Source organism: Macaca thibetana, chromosome 6 (genome assembly GCF_024542745.1).
Source record: "Macaca thibetana thibetana isolate TM-01 chromosome 6, ASM2454274v1, whole genome shotgun sequence".
In the NCBI taxonomy this organism is placed as follows: domain Eukaryota; kingdom Metazoa; phylum Chordata; class Mammalia; order Primates; family Cercopithecidae; genus Macaca; species Macaca thibetana.
In genome coordinates this window covers 30493965-30510140 of record NC_065583.1, presented here as the reverse complement: position 1 = coordinate 30510140, position 16176 = coordinate 30493965, and the positions used below count along the sequence as shown (strand labels likewise).

The window sequence follows — 16176 nt, the reverse complement described above, 5'->3', positions numbered from 1 at the left end:
CAGCCACAGGAACCCTCAGGGAAAATGAATTTGGGGTTGTCCAACTTCCGTAAGAAGCCATTTCCAACCTCAAGCTCACTAGGCAAGAGACTCCTAGAGAACCCTTTTCCCTGCTATTCATTCAACAAATATTTATTGAGTACTGATCATGTGTTACTTTGGATATATTAGTGAACAAAATGAAGAGTCCAGCCCTTGAGGAACTTACTTTCTAGGCTTGTCCCAGGACACTCCCTCCAATCTCAGTCCCATTTTACAGATAATAAACTAAGACCGTTAGCCCCCTTCTCAGCAAGTTCCCAGACCAGCTCTCTAGGGGTCAATTCTACTGGGGCCACTGACTTGTTGTGTGACTTTCAGAAGTCATTTGTCCTTTCTGGACCTCCATTTTCCCACTGTAACATCAGGGCTTTGACCTGGGTGATCTGCAGGTCCCTGCCAGCTCTGAAGGTCCTGCTATTCCCCTAGGAAATGTCAGTAATACCAGCACCACACTCCTAAACCTCATTTCTGCAGTCTAAGTATCAGCCAATCAAACCAACCACGCCCCTGCCAGGAGCCTTCGCTTGCAGACAGGGCCTGGCGTAGACACGCGTAAGCTGTACCTACTTCTCAGGGACACCCAGCAGAGGTGACTGGGGTGGGCTGGGGGTCTTACCTGGGCATCTTCCCGTGCCTGGTCCAGGTTTTCTCCTCCCTCCTCACGATTCCCCTGCAGCAGAAGCAGCAAGAAAGGTCAGTCCCCAAGCATCGACCCATCTCCATCTCTGCACCACCACACACCCTGCTCATTTTCACCTCTCTGAATGCTCTTCCTCATCAGTTACACAGGGATGAAAATCCTGCCTCCATAAGTAGGCTGTTGTGGTCATTAACTGAGAATGTGTGCAAGGCGCTCAGCACCAATGCCCGACACACAGGAAGCTCTCAGTAACCATCAATGAGGGCCTGCCATTTTTGTTATGGGAATTCAAGAGATGGTGACAGAAGCTCCCAGGTAACAACACAGGAGAGGGTCACCCACATGGCTTTGTTGTGTGAGCTGGGGGCCCAAAAACCCAGGCCAAGGGCCACCAGGGAGGACTGTCTGGAGAAGGTGGCACCACGCCAGCTCTGACAAGTCAACACCAGGGGTAGGTGGTGGGACTCTAAGGAGGCAAGTGGGGAGACACTCCCTCTCCATCAACTCCTTCTAACTCCCCTGTACCCTCCACTCAGTGAACCTTCCCTTCCTCCCAGGCCTCCAGATGGGCAAGCAGACCTGAGGCCCATGAATTCACTCACCGTGGCCAGAGAAATGAGGATCCTCCTGAAGTGGCCGGATGTGTCTGAGCTCAGAGCATCCTCCAGGGACTTGTGATAGTCTGAGACAGAGAAAGGAGGTGTGGGTAGCTGCTGGCCAAGAAGGATTTCGTTGTGGGGAGGGAGGTCCAGGAAACTCAGGCTTGACCCAGGGCAGTATTGGCAGGGGGAGGTGGGAATGAAAGGGTTTGTAACTGGCTCAGGGGGGCATCCAGCCATCCTCCTGCTGATTTTGTAAGACAATGGGCATTCTCATCAACCCATCACCTCCCCTCTATCCCCTCGGCGCTGTGCCACTTGAGGTCCCATTGCATCTCGCCTTTAATATTTAACAGCCTCTTAAGTCACCTCCCTGTTGTCATTCTCTCTTCCATCTTCCCTCCTGCATGGCAGTTGCTAAACCCAAAAGCAGAGCTCTGACTATGTCACTCATGTACTCAAAAATTCTACCATTTTAAAGCTGCTTATAAGATAAAAAATTTAAACTTTTTTTTTTTTTTTTTGAGACAGGGTCTCACTCTGTCACCCAGGCTGGAGTGTGGTTGGTATGATCAAGGCTCACTACAGCCTCGACCTCCTTGGGCTCAGGTGATCCTCCCACCTCAGTCTGCTGAGTAGCTGGGACTATAGGCACGTGCCGCCACACTTAGCTAGCTTTTTTTTTTTTTGAGGCCGAGTCTCGTTCTGTCACCCAGGTTGGAGTGCAGTGGCGTGATCTTGGCTCACTGCAACCTCTGCTTCCCAAGTTCAAGTGATCCTCCTGCCTCAGCCTCCTGAGTAGCTGGGGCTACAGGCGCATGCCACCACGCCTGGCTAATTTTTGCATTTTTAGTAGAGATTGGGTCTCACCATGTTAGCCAAGTTGGTCTCGAACTCCTGACCTCAAGTGATACACCCACCCTGGCCTCCCAAAGTGCTGGGATTAACGGAGTGAGCCACTGCACCCAGCCAATTTTTATATTTTTTGTAGAGATGGGGTTTTGCCATGTTGCCCAGGCTGGTCTCGAACTCCTGGGCTCAAGCTATCCACCTGCCTCAGACTCCCAAAGTGCTGGGATTACAGGTGTAAGCCACTGCACCTAGCCAATTTAAACATTTTTGACCGGTACTCAAGATTCTTCAGAATGAAAATATGGGGCCACTTGCTTAAAAATTAAGAATTTCTGGACAGTGAGAGCATAGCATGCAACCAAGTGTGGGGCCCTTCTGGCTGTGGGGCCATGTAGAACTGCATGGACTACACACCCCTAAAGTTGCCCTCCCTCTCTGGAACGTTCTCTCCTCCCACTTCCAGCCAAGCCTTCTTATACCTCCAGGCCTTTGTCCTTCCAGGACACCTGTCTTTCCCTAGACACAGGAATGGGCACACCCAAGGGGCTTATCAAATCCTCAAGGACTGAAGGAAAGGAGACAGGCCAGAGTCCTGGGCAGAGCTGGGGTTGGAAGCTGGGGGGCCTGGCTCTTCTCCCAGCATCTGGGCCAGGCCTCCCAAACTCACCCTCCTTATAGGCCTCGTTGATGGCCCGAATTTCGGCATTGGTCCGAGTGGCCAGGATTTCAATAAGAGCCTTTTCATCTGTGCCGGCTCCCTGGAATGTCAAGACAAAGATGATCTCAGCCATAGTTCTGACCACCTGTGCAGAGGTCCATGGGGCCCGGATGGCTAAAGCTCAGGCCAGGCCTTCCTGGATTTTCTCCTCATCTCCAGACATGGCCCCCAGGCCCAAGACCGTGGCACAACCAAGGCTGACTGTGCCAGCCTCTCAAGATTCCCAGAACCTCCCAAGGGAACTGCTTTGCCTTCCAGCCCCCCAAAAAGAAAAGGTATATAGCCGTGTGTGTATAACACCACATACACACATGAACATCTGAATGGAAATATCCACATGTTAGTATCTGAAGAGAACAGAAGGACACGCACATGCTCACGGTGTTAACTAGTGGTGTGCTCTCTGCTTGAGTGAAGGATCACAGACGATTGCTATTTTCTTCTTTTTTACTCTATATTTCTTCAAGTCTTCACAGTGGACATGTATTATTTTGTTAGAAGAAAAAAAGTTTTGTGCTTAAGATAAAATGCTACATTATTTTTTCTTTTGAGACAGAGTCTTGCTCTGTTGCCCAGGCTGGAGTGCAGTGGCATGATTACTGCAGCCTCAACCTCCCAGACTCAGGTGATCCTCCTACTTCAGCCTCCCAAGTAGCTGGGGCCACAGAAGCATGCCACCATGCTTGGCTCATTTTTATATTTTTTGCAGAGACAGGGCTTCACCATATTGCCCAGGCTGGTCTGGAACTTCTGGACTCAAGCCCAAAGTTTTAAGAATACAGGCGTGAGCCACCATGGCTGGCTTACGTGTTTATTCTTGTATTTGAGGAGTGATTTGTGAATTGAGACACTACACGCCCTGGACTACGGCAGGCTGGGGACCTGTTATGCAAATATCTGCATACAGGGAAGTGGGGAAAACTATCAGGGAGAGAAGGCAGGCAAGATTGATTGATTGATTGAGTCAATGACTAATTCACTCATTCAAATACCTGTTAAGGCACCTATTATGTGTTAGCCACTGTGCAAGGTGCTGGGGCTACAGCTACCAAAAAGGAAAAAAAAAAAAAGTCCAGGCATGGTGGCTAACGCCTGTAATCCCAGCGCTTTGGGAAGCTGAGGCGGGTAGATCACCTGAGGTCAGGAGTTCAAGACCATCCTGGCAAACATGGTGAAACCCCTTCTCTACTAGAAAGACAAAAAAATTAGCTGGGCATGGTGGCAGGCGCCTGTAATCACAACTACTCAGGAGGCTGAGGGCAGGAGAATCACTTGAACCTGGGAGGCAGAGGTTGCAGTGAGCCGAGATCACACCATTACACTCCAGCCTGGGTGAAAGAGCGAGACTCCATCTCAAAAAAAAAAAAAAAAAAAAAAAGGGCAAGAGGCAAGACATGTTCTCTGTCCTCAAAGAGGTTACTAATGGTCCTGCCTTCTCAGATCCTAGGAGACTCATCCTGATTGAGATCTTCAATCATTTCTTTGTTAGAAGCAGGTGTGTAGTGAGGCAATCAAGAAAGTCCTGAGACTAGGGTCTAGCCCTGGTCTCCCCCTAACTCACTGACTCTCTGAGCCTCTGTTTCCCACTTGGAAACTTTGAAAATGGAAAGGATTGAGTTGGGTTAGCTCATTGATCTCTTCTATTTCTGAACCCCATGTCTTTAGATCATTTGCTTTTTGGCTTAGGTATTTTAAAAAACAATCACCTTAATCTGCTCAGCCTAGGCAACGTTTTTATAAAGTCCTCTAGCTCCCCATTGCTGCCTTCCTCTTAATGCTCAAGGGGCCAAAAGCACTACTGGTTTTATGTGGTTGTCAAGACAGGCTCTAGAGTCAGACAGACTGGTCTGAACCTCAGCTTTGCTACTTCATAGCTCTATGACCGTGACCAAGCAACCTAACCTCCAAGTCTCAGTTTCCTCATCTGTAAAATGGGGACAAAATAAGAGCCTTGCCTTGTGGCTCGAGGAGGCAACTAATTGAACTAATGTACTGAGCCTGGGATACTTACCATATGCTCCTTATAAACAGTATCCACTAGTACAGCTGGTACCTTGGGAAGCAAAGCAGTTCTAGCAACTTCTGGGCCAGGACATAATGCTTTCTTGTTTAATGTAGGGTCAGGTCTTCAGAGTTAACAATGCCCTTCATACCTGTGACTTTGATTGACCTGTCCTAGTTTGAAGGGCAGAGGTGACCATTTCCATTTCCCAGATGAAGGCACAGAGGATTGGGAAATGTAAGGAATGGCCCAGTCACACAATGAATGAGTGGCAGGGCTGGGCTGGAGTACAGACTCCAACTGCTGCTGCTTTCCTTTGAGACCCACCCCACTTCCTCCAGCGGCTCCACGAGACTCTTCTGACACCAGTGGGCGTGTGACTCAAGTTGAATCAACTTGGAGTGAATGCCAAGACTGTTGTTGGAACTCCTAGGAAGAAGGAACTCTTTCTGCTGGAGCTGCTAGCTGGCAGGACGGACATAAGCCACCCTGCCACCATGGGGAGAAAGGCTGCCTGAGAGTGAAGCCGTAAGAGAGGACAGCAGATCCGAGACAGGGGTGAGCCAAGGGTCCACAGAACATCATTTGAGTCTCTGGACTCAGATCTAGTCCTGTAGTTTTCAGTTATAGTAGCCAACATCTCCTTCTGTGTTTATGCCAGTTTGAACTGAGTGTGGGAGGAGTTCTACCAAGAAGTTATGGCTAATCCACCTGGGCTTCTGAGGACCACCTGTATCCCCACCGGCACCCGCAGACACTAGACCCTCCGGTGCCAACTGTACCTCCATGGCCTTCTTCAACTGCTTGGCATCGTAATGGGCCGGTGGCATCATGAGCCCCAGAATCAGCCTTGCCAGGTCTCCAGAGATCTCAGACTTCAGGTCACTCATTAAGTCCTGCAAAGGGCAGAGCCCCAGTCATGCCAACATCAACACTTGCCCACACATGACCCAGGATGGGGGAGATGGAGAGAGAAAACAGGGGTTCCACATGAGGGATCGTGGAGGCTTGTGTCTGTCTTTGCTGATGTTGCACTTATTATTTAGATGAAGCCAAAGAGGGTAGGGAAAAAACAACCAGGAGGAAGACCCACTCTCCTTGACACAGGAGACAGGAACAGGAAGGGAGCAGTGCTGAAGGACACTGTTTCCATCCAGGGGGAAACGCACCCACCTAAGCCAGATGCCACCAATGTGCAATAATCACTGACACTCAGTTGGGGCCTTGAAGCCAGCTCTCTCTGTGCAGAGGAACTGCAAGACGCCCAAAGCACACTGAAAACAACTCATAGCCCTGATCTTGGCCCTATGCTGCACCTCTGAGACCACTGAGCGTCTCACACACGTGTTGCCCATCACAAGGAACTGGGGGAATGGAAAGATACGTCTGCCCAAACCCAGTGCTGGAGACACTCTGAGATCACGTGACCACACAGGGTCCCACTGCCATGAAGACCCTGGTGCCCAACTGTGCAGAACTGATGGGGACAGGCTGAGCTCAGTCAGGCAAGGTGCATGCATGTCGCACCCAGAGCCCAGAAGGAGGTCCTTACCCGGCCAAAGTGAGACTTGAAGGTCTGCCGGATCTGCTGCCGCTGGGCATTGCTGCGGTGTGTGATGATATCGATGATTGTATCTTCGTCAGTCCCTGAGTCACCAAAGCCACATGCCTCAGAAGAAGGCCCGTGGCTCTCGGCTTTCCCCATACACTGCCCGCTGATGGTCCCTCGTCAATCTTTGTCAGGGTAGAGAAGCCTGGCTAGGCGGCCATGTGCTTCTGAGTCCCTGCAGTCTGCTTGCCTATGGCTCAGGTCACTGATTTCTGCTGGGCTCCTCCCTCCCTTTCCTGTTGACACGCTAAGGAACAAGGACAGCTGGGAGGTAGAGAGTACTGGGTTGGGAGTCAGGGCCTCTGAGTTCTAGTTCTGGCTCTGGCAATGGCTACCCACCCTGGGCAAGTCCCCTTCCCTTGATGGGACTTGGTTTCCACATCTGTAACCTGAAGAGGCTGGAGTCGTTACCAACGGATCCTTCCAACCCTGACAGTCCAAGTCCTGTTAGCGACTCTATGTCCTTTCTCTTCAACTCTCTGGGAGCTGGACCCTGAGTCCCTCTAACCACAGCAGGTTGACTCTGGAAGGCATTAGGATACCACTTCCTGCTTCTCAGATTAATGCCATCAACCGCAGACCCAGCATGGGGGTCCTTCACGGCATTTTTACTTCTATCATCCTACAGTCCCAGGCGAGCTTGGCAGATATCTTCATTCCCATGAGACACGTGGAAAGGAAGCCCAGGAGGTGATGGACTTAACCTAAAGCCTCCTGGGAGTTGCTGTCAGACAGACAGGGCAGAAAAGGCAAAGAAAGCCAAACCCTACATGGCCAGTCCCAGGCTGGACTTTCTGAGCACAGGCCCAGCTGATCTGAACCTGTGGGTGCAGTACTCCTCCCACTGGTGCCAAATGTAGGTCTGAAAGACCTGCCCAGCAGGGCACACTCCCACCATAGAACTGGGGCTCTAGGGTTCCAGGGTCCACAGTCCTATTTTACACGTGGGGAAATTCAGACCCAGAGTGGCTGAGAGGCTCACCCAGAGTCACATGGTGAGTCGGCAGCAGAGCCGGGGCACCGCATCAATTCTATGACCTGGTACTTTCTTCAGTGCCAGAATACTGCTCCCAGGAGGTTGGGGACACCTTGGTCCCTGGGAAGGGCTTCTGTCAAGTTCCTTATGAACCCTCTCCTGCCCCTCCTCCTTATACTCCAGAAGCCAGGAGGGTGGAAACTTGAGATCAAGTCTTCCTCATCCTGCAGACTCTAATTTGAAACCTCACTCTGTCCTCTGCCAGCCCATGGCCGAACCCACCAAACCTGCTGACCCAAGACCAACCCTGCTCCCTTCCCATCCCCCGTACCGAGTCCCTTCATGGCTTTCCGCAGCGCTTTGGCATCTGCATCAGGGTTGAAGTCATTGGCTGGGCGCACAGTTCCCTTCAGCTGTGAGAAGCAGAAAGAGACTCAGCAGGTGTCTGAAGGCCCCCCTGGGGGCCAGGCTGAGAGGCAGCATGCAAGGGTGGGAAGCTCTCCTCACGAGCCCAAACCAAGCGGCGTGGGTGGGGAAAGAGGCGGAGGTGAAGCCACAGCAGACAGACCCTGCACAAGAGCTGAGAGACAGAGAGAGAGAGAGAAAGAGACAGAAAGATAGAGAGAGGGGGAGAGGGACTCAGGGCTGGGAGCAGGGCAAGTCCTGGTCAAGGGAAATTGGCTAGGCTCCTGCCTGCCACAGGATCTGCCTTGGTTCTAGTGGCCCTTGGCTACTTATTCCACCGGAGCCTCCCCAGTTCTTCTGAATCCTACCCTGCCCCCGAGACCCCCTCTGCCCCTTAAAGAGTCATTCCCCCTGAAAAGGCAGCAGAAATGTTCTGAAATACCAGAACAGAGTTTCCCAAATTTCAGTCACTCCTGAAGGACTTTCACTTTTCCAAATCAGCACACACACTATGCCATCTCTTAATGGTTTTATGTAATTCAACTTCTTTTCTCACTTAAATACATCCATTTTTGAAGTGCATTTAAAATTACTCCCAAAGGGCAAGGAATTGTATCCGTTTTATCCTGTTATATATCCCAGGTGCCTACAACAGTGTCTGACATATAATAGGCACACTTAAAAAATAATTGTTAAGTGAATTAATGAGGCTTGGCACAATGGCCCATGCCTGTAATCTCAGCACTTTGGGAGGCCAAGGCAGGAGAATTGCTTGAGCCCATGACTTCAAGACCAGCCTGGGCAACATGGTGAAACCCTGTCTCTACAAAAATTAGCCAGGTGTGGTGGTGTCCACCTGAGGTCCCAGCTACTTGGGAGGCTAAGGTGGAACGATCACCTGAGCCTGGGGAGGCTGCAGTGAGCCATGATCGTGCCCCTGTACTCCAGCCTGGGTAACAGAGTGAGACTGTATCTCAAAAAAAAAAAAAAAAAAAAGGATGAAATTACTTTCATATTACTACCATGAATTAGGAAGTTGATACCATGTATCATAAACTGAAATTTACCACAAAAATCAATGTAATAAAAACAAAAGAGGTGAAATACCATGAAATTGAACATGATGCCTCTGCTTGCTAGAAGCTCCGAAACTTAAAGCGAGCTCTCTCAGCTTTCTCTTTGTGAAATGGGAAAATCAGCAAGTGTTGCAGAGATGGTGGCACCAAACCAAGACTTCCTCTTTGACATAATCAGAAACGCTGATGAAATTGAAAAGGAGTGCCTTTCTCATTCACTATGTGGAGTTCTGCGTTATTCAACCCTGCCAAACTAAATTCACTTCTCACATCACCTATGATCATCTGCAAAGATCTCTTGACTTATTTGGGGAACGCTGTCCTAGAACATCAGAGCCCAAGAGCCCTAAGAGATCACCGAGATTGCCATGTTAACCCCTCACTTTAAAGATGGAGACATAGAGGCCCAGAGGGAGGGGGCATCTTCCAAAGGTCGCATAGTGAGTAAGTAACAGAGAGCTCCAAGGTCCTGTACATTTTTGTGTGGGCCAAGCGTTGCAGTCTCTGGAATGGTTTGCCTAAAGTACTTTAGTGAAACCTCCCATTCCTGTCCTTTGTGGACCCCCAGTCTGAGGATGCTCAGGAGGACAACCTGAAATCCTCCAGTGCACCCAGGGACGCCCATCTGTTCTCAGCTTTCGTGTCTCTGAGGCCAACTCTTTGGACCCTGGGCAGGACAGGCCCCTCCATGGAACCAGCCAGGTCTCCATTCCAGCAAGCCTTGTTAGTAAGTGGGCCAGAACCCTTTCCAGCGTGTCAGAAGCTAATGCAGAAACCAGGTGCACCCCTCCACCGATTCATCCCTCCAAGGGAGAAAAGGAAGCTTCAGATGTGAGAATTAACGTGTCAGGTTGGCCGCCAGGGGGCAGCTGGGTGCCAACCAGAGCAGCAGGAAGGCGCAAGCAGAAAAGCTGTGGTCAAGAGGTCAAGCAGGAGGAGGGGAAGGTCTGACCTCTACTCGGGCCACTGCACTAAGTTCCCACATCTGATAGGCCACCTGCGCTGCCTCCGGGAAGAACTGGCCAGCAGCACTGGAATGGAGGGTTTAGGGAGAGGACAGGAAGGAATGTCATCACGGGCAACGCTCCACACAACACACACACACACACACACACACACACACACCCCAACACATACACACACGTGCACGCACCACACACACATTAAGCTTTCTTTCTCTCCAGCCTATGCCTCCTCCATTCACCAGGGTCCTCCCTCTATTTCTGAGAACCTTCCATCTCTCGACACCCCCTGCAATGCTGCCTCTTTTTTTGAGATGGAGTTTCGCTCTTGTCACCCAGGCTGGAGTGCAGTGGCGCGATCTCAGCTCACTGAGACCTCTGCCCCCCGGGTTCAAGCGATTCTCCTGCCTCAGCCTCCTGAGTAGCTGGGATTACAGGCCACACGCCTGGCTAATTCTTGTATTTTTAGTAGAGACGGGGTTTCACCATGTTGGCGAGGCTGGTCTTGAACTCCTGACCTCAGGTGATCCTCCCGCCTCAGCCTCTCAAAGTGTTGGGATTACAGGCGTGTGCCACTGCGCCCGACCAATGCTGGCTTTTAAGGGCAGCCTTTCTTGCTGCAGGGTCCAAGCAGGATAGGATTTTTCCAATCTTTCAGCCTCCCCTTTCTTCCTTAGAATTTGAGTGTCTTCTATCCAACTCTCCCCTCTCAAACAGGCCAATGAGCAGCTATGGCCATGCAAGCCCTACATCTCCTCCTGCAAAGTGCCTGGATGTATCAACTCAGTAATATCTGCTGAACTGCATCAATCTCTATGGTCCTTACCAAAGGTTCACAGGAAATTCTTGCATCCCTTCCGTAATTGGATCTTTTTAAGTCCCAGAGAAAGGAAATCAGAGTGCCTCCTGTTCCCTTTCCAGCACACAAATTTGGTCAAGTAATGCCCCAATTTAATACTCTGGGAAGAGGCCCCCAGGTCCTCCCACTTCTCTGCCTTATTTCTCTCCCTAGTACTCCATAAATGCGTGACCTGGGACATATGAAAGAATCAGGCTGCTCGTTCTCACTCCTAGGCTTTTCTATAGGTGATGTCCTCCACCCAAACACTGTCCCCAGACCCTCTCTTCACCTGGCTCTTCCCCTTCCTCCTTGGGTGTCACCGTGTATCTCCAAAGAGCCTCCCCTTGGTCTGGGCTAGGGCATCTCTGTGTGCTTTTATATACGCTTTCTACATGGCACCGCCAGTTCTCCCCAGCACAGGACTGCTCCCTTCTGGAAACTGGTCTGTATCCCCTTCTGGGCTATGGCCTTCATCAGGGGCTTCCTCACAGGGTCTGCACCCAGAAGGCACTTAACACACATATGCTGCATAAATGAATATGCAGAGCAGGAATGTTTCCTTTTCCCATTTAACAGGTGATGAAACCGAAAAACGGCTATGAAATAGCAGGGCTTGGACGCTCATTATCTGGTTCCTGGTCCACAACCCCAGACTGACTTTCCAGGTTCACAAGAGCAGACATCTCCATATACAGGAGACCACGCTCACGTTCAGACCACCACACGCTCAGACACACAGATCCACAAGCACAAAAGGTACCAGCAAAGGCTGCCTTTCACTTTTGCGACGCTCCTGGCTCAAGGGAATCCCCAGCTCATCCAATTCACCCATCAGGATGCGAGCCAGGAGAGTCCCTGCCTGCCACCCCAAGGCCATGCCCTCCAGCCGGGGGCCAAGAAGCCACTTACTCATCATCTCCCCCACACAGCTTCAGTAGAGACTTCTTGTACTCGCCAGAGGTGTCATTCTGGAGAGAGAGAAAGAAAGGTTACCTCTCACCCAGCCCTGGGCTCCTCTCAGGCAAGGAGGTGAAGGTTCTGCACAGCCTAAAAGAGGGGAAGGCTGAATGAACACTTATTCATAGCAGCCCTGGCCCTCCTGTGCTGGTTAATATTGAATAACCGGTTCTTAGCGGGAGGTTGGGGGAAGCCCTAATTTATAGCATTTGCCAATTTCTGTGGTGTAAATACTTCTAGCAATGGACAATTTCAAGTTACCAATATGACTTCACTACCAATATGCGGAGTTGAGAGGAGACGCTAGCTGCCCTTTCAAGCCAGTGCCCCAGCACAGCAGTGCCACCAGACAGTCCCCAGCCCAGCCCTGCCACGTGAAATATGCATGGGAATGGGGTTCCATGAGCAAAAACATTGGGAAATGCAAAAAATTAAACAAATATGTATATTACACAGATGCACATATCCATATAGATGCATATTCCATATCCCTCTTGGGGCTTCATAATGGACTTCAAAATATGAAAGGCTATGAGAAGCTCTGAGGTAAAGAAACTGGCTTATTTATCTTTGCTTATTCTGGTTTATTACGAACTTATTTTCCCATAGAACATTTTGCACATAACACCTAAAAAAATTACCCTTTGGAAACATACTTTGGAGAACACAACTTGGATCTCTTTCTCTGTCACCCCATAAAGCTTTATTTCAGTCATCCAAAAAAAAAGGGAAAACTTCCCTAACTTTACATATGTCTCCTGATAAAGCCTCAGGGGCCGGATGTCCCAGGGTCATCACCAATCACCCGGCTCAGGCCAAAGGTTCCCCATTAACCCTTCCCCATTAACCCTCATTTGTGTTCTTCAGCGTTTCCCAGCCTTCCTCCAGGAGACTGTGAACTCTCACTGCCCTTGGGGCAGAGTCCTCGCCCTTAATTCAGCTTGTGTGTCCTTCATGACCCAGCCCCTGCCTCCGTCTGTAGCCTTAGCACTCACAAACACCCCTAACAGTTGCTTTTCTGTTGAATATCCTTAAATTGCCTGAATGACCCACAAGACAGGGGCTCCTGGAATGTCCAAGAGACTCCCACTTCCTGGGACATTTCCTTTTCCTGGGAATAGTCCCTAAGCCCTCTGTCTTGGCGAAAAGCTCTATGCTCCCTTCTCTGCCCCCATGAGCTCTGCTGACCTTGATCATGCTGTAGAGGGACTTTTCATACTTGGTCCGGAAGATCTCCCGAATGTCGAGCATGTCCAGCTCACTACGGGAGACCATGATGCGGATGAGGGTGTTGTCCCGAGTCCCCAGGCCCTGCAAGACAAGTGGGTTTGGGGAACATGGACTTGAGAGGAGGCTAGAGTGCTGATAGCTCCCAGCTTAGTTGAAAATCTTACTTTCATAATAAAAAGTTAAAAATTAGAGCAAAAGAAGCAGACATTGCCACTCCCATTGAAGCTCTATCTATGCTCCTCTTACTGTTGTTGTTGTTTTTTTTTTTTTTTCTGAGATAGGGTCTCACTCTGTTGCCCAGGCTGGAGTGCAGTGGTATGATCTCAGCTCACTACAGCCTCTGCCTTCCAGGCTCAAGCAATTCTCCTGCCTCAGCTTCCCGAGCAGCTGGGAGTACAGGTACCTGCCACTATGCCCAGGTAATTTTTGTACTTTTAGTAAAGATGGGGTCTTGCCATGTTGGCCAGGCTGGTCTTGAACTCCTGGCCTCAAGGGCTGCCTTAGCCTCCCAAAATGCTACGATTACACACGTGAGCCACCGTGCCCAGCCCTCTCACTGTTATAAACCTCTTCTTCTCTCTTCATGCATAATTTTCACACTTGATTTTCCTTATAATTTTACCATAGCTTTGTAACTCTAAGCAATACACTTAGATTTACACATTTTGGAACTTTGCAAATATACCGCTGTGCATTTATTTTTTTTGCCATGCTATTCTTGATGGTCACTCACCGGGTTGTTTCTAGCTTTTTCCTAATATAGGCAATACTGTTATAAGTATTCTTTTTTTTTTTTTTTTTTTTTGAAGAGACAGGGCCTCACTCTGTTTTCCAGGCTGGAGTACAGTGGTGCGATCACATAGCACACTGCGTCCACTGAAGCCTCAAACCTAGGGGCCCTGTGCTCCAGAAATCCTTCTGCCTCAGCCTCTCGAGTAGTTAGGACTACAGGTATGTGCCACAGCCCCTGGCTAGTTCTAGTTTTCATTTTTGTAGAGACAAAGGTCTTACTATGTTGCCCAGGCTGCTCTTGAACTTTGGGCCTCAAGGGATCCTCCGACTTTGGTCTCCCAGAGTGCTGAGATTACAGGTGTGAGCCACTGCATGCACGCAGCCTGTGATGGGCATTCTTATGAATTCATGCATATAGGCAAACATCTCTCTAGGGCTGAGCTGCCTCACCTCATTATGGCACACTGGTGGGCAGAGAATGGCTGACAGTCTACTTTGCACTTTTGGAATGGCCAACCAGGGCCAGGAAAGCCCAAGCTTCTGGGTCTCGGGCCTCTGGCCTCTGGCAGCAAATGACTATATTCATTTCCTCCAGTGCATCACAAAAATACCAGTTTCTCTGTGTGTCATATGTGTAAAAGCCTGGGAAGCTTTCTCAGAAACACACCCAGAGTGGAACTGTCATGGGGTGAACATGATGAGTCTTAGCAGGCAAGGCCAAAGTGGTCTTGCCTACATACGCTGTATATGAACATTCTGGTTAATACTTTTTCAAAGTCGGAACCGCCAACCCATTTGGCTGGAGGGATCAGGTGCAGGCTGCCACCCTAAGTCCATCTGTTGACTCATGACATCAGCCAGGTATGCAGATGGAAGGACATGTGACCAGCAGCATTCCTGGCCCTAGAGCTCGCCTGGGATGCAGCACCTTCACCAGGGTCAGCCCTGTGGCCATCCCTGAAGGGCTCTCTTTGGCCACTGGATCCCAAGGACTTGTCAAAGAGGCCAATAGTCCTCTCCCCAAACCTCATTCACATGAGCCCTGCCACGCACCTTCATAGCCTTGAAGAGCCTTTCAGCAAAATATTCCGGGGTGCTCCGGATACATTTCACTGTGAAGAGGGAGGAAGAGGTAGAGTTATTCCGGCTTCCTCTGAGGGGGGATGGGATGGCCTGACTCCCTCTTTGTTTCTGTTCCTTGAGGACCACCTAGCTCAATACAGGAAGAACCGTGGTTCCTGATAGCTCACAGTCCCAGAGCACCCCAGACCACTCCACTTTCACCGCAAACCCAGGGAATAAACAGGAAATAATCTTGTTGAAATAATCCTGTTGAAGTCCATCACAAAGACAGACCCCCTTTATCTTTCTAGTCCTTTTGGTTTTCACAGGGAATTGAGCTGGGGTGGGGGAAGGGTCTGGGGTGAAGGAGGAAAAGGCATTTGTTTAGACCTGCTACACCAGAAAGGTACTGGCAGCTGAGTCATTGTGAATCCCACTGAATCACTGTGAGTCCCACTGGCTGACTACTTCAAACATGGAGGGCAGGGGATGGCTCTGGGAGGGACAATAAAGGAGCTGCAGGTTTCCCCCAAGAAATACAAACACACAACATATTCCTGACTCAGACATGCTAACTGCTGGAATGCTGGAATTGCAAGGGCTTCTGGGGAGGCAATTAAGGCAGTCCATCCTTCCTGCCCACCCCCCACCCCACTTAACAGACGAGGAAACTGAGCCCAGTAAGCAGAAGTGACTTGCTCCAAGCCAATTTGGGAGAAGCCCTGGTTTGAATCTTGGCTCCACCACTGACTAGCCAGCTCCTCACATCCTCACATTCTCAGTACCCTCAACTCATTACAAAACTACCCCTCAGCAAATGATGAGCCTTGGTGAGACTCAGTTTCCTCATCTGTGAAATAGAGATCATGGCAGTGGCCACTCCTGGGTCTTTTTTAAAGATTACACACTCAGCACAGTGCCTGGCACGCAGCAGACGCTCCACAAGTCAACTATTATGATCATCATTATCCTCAGCCCAAGTTCAGAGCTCTTTGTCACCTGCCATGGTGGAGAAGGGAGCTGGAGGAAGTCAGTACCTGAGGCTCAAACCCCTTTCCCTTGCCCAGCCTCAGCCACGCTGCCCTAGAGAAACTTTTAGAATTCACGGCCCACCTGGTTTTCTCCTTCCCAATTCTATACCATGTAATTCCCCTTTCCATTCTCAGCTCCTTGTTCCTAGGCCAGTGTTCCAGAATCCCCTAAAACCCGCAGGAATCCAATGTCAGGACATACCTACGGCCAGCATCAGCTTCTCAAAGTCCCCAGACAGCTCCCCTCGGATGCTGGCTTCGATCGGCTTCCCTGTGGTCTTCAGATACTCATCGAACACTGCGTCAGACAGAGAGACAGGGAGGTTTGAGAATGCCTCTGTAACCCTGAGAAGAAATGAGGACTTCAAGAGCAGGGGGGCGCAGCGGCCAGGACCTGACTGTCCACCATGAAGCTAGGGCTGGTGCTCTGATGGAGGCACCT

The 16176-nt window shown here is 50.2% G+C and overlaps 1 protein-coding gene across 1 annotated transcript in view; it reads right to left on the bottom strand.

Moving 5' to 3' along the window:
- ANXA6 (annexin A6) overlaps nt 1-16176 on the bottom strand; it is a 58768-nt gene that overhangs the window by 16512 nt on the left and 26080 nt on the right. The window contains exons 10-20 of the mRNA XM_050793651.1: nt 15937-16032; nt 14695-14753; nt 12868-12990; nt 11632-11690; nt 9872-9950; nt 7770-7851; nt 6406-6500; nt 5636-5749; nt 2801-2891; nt 1285-1364; nt 659-712 (exon numbers count right to left, since the gene is read on the bottom strand). Coding sequence (XP_050649608.1) covers nt 659-712; nt 1285-1364; nt 2801-2891; nt 5636-5749; nt 6406-6500; nt 7770-7851; nt 9872-9950; nt 11632-11690; nt 12868-12990; nt 14695-14753; nt 15937-16032 — 932 coding nt within the window. The remainder of the gene's footprint in view (nt 1-658; nt 713-1284; nt 1365-2800; nt 2892-5635; nt 5750-6405; nt 6501-7769; nt 7852-9871; nt 9951-11631; nt 11691-12867; nt 12991-14694; nt 14754-15936; nt 16033-16176) is intronic.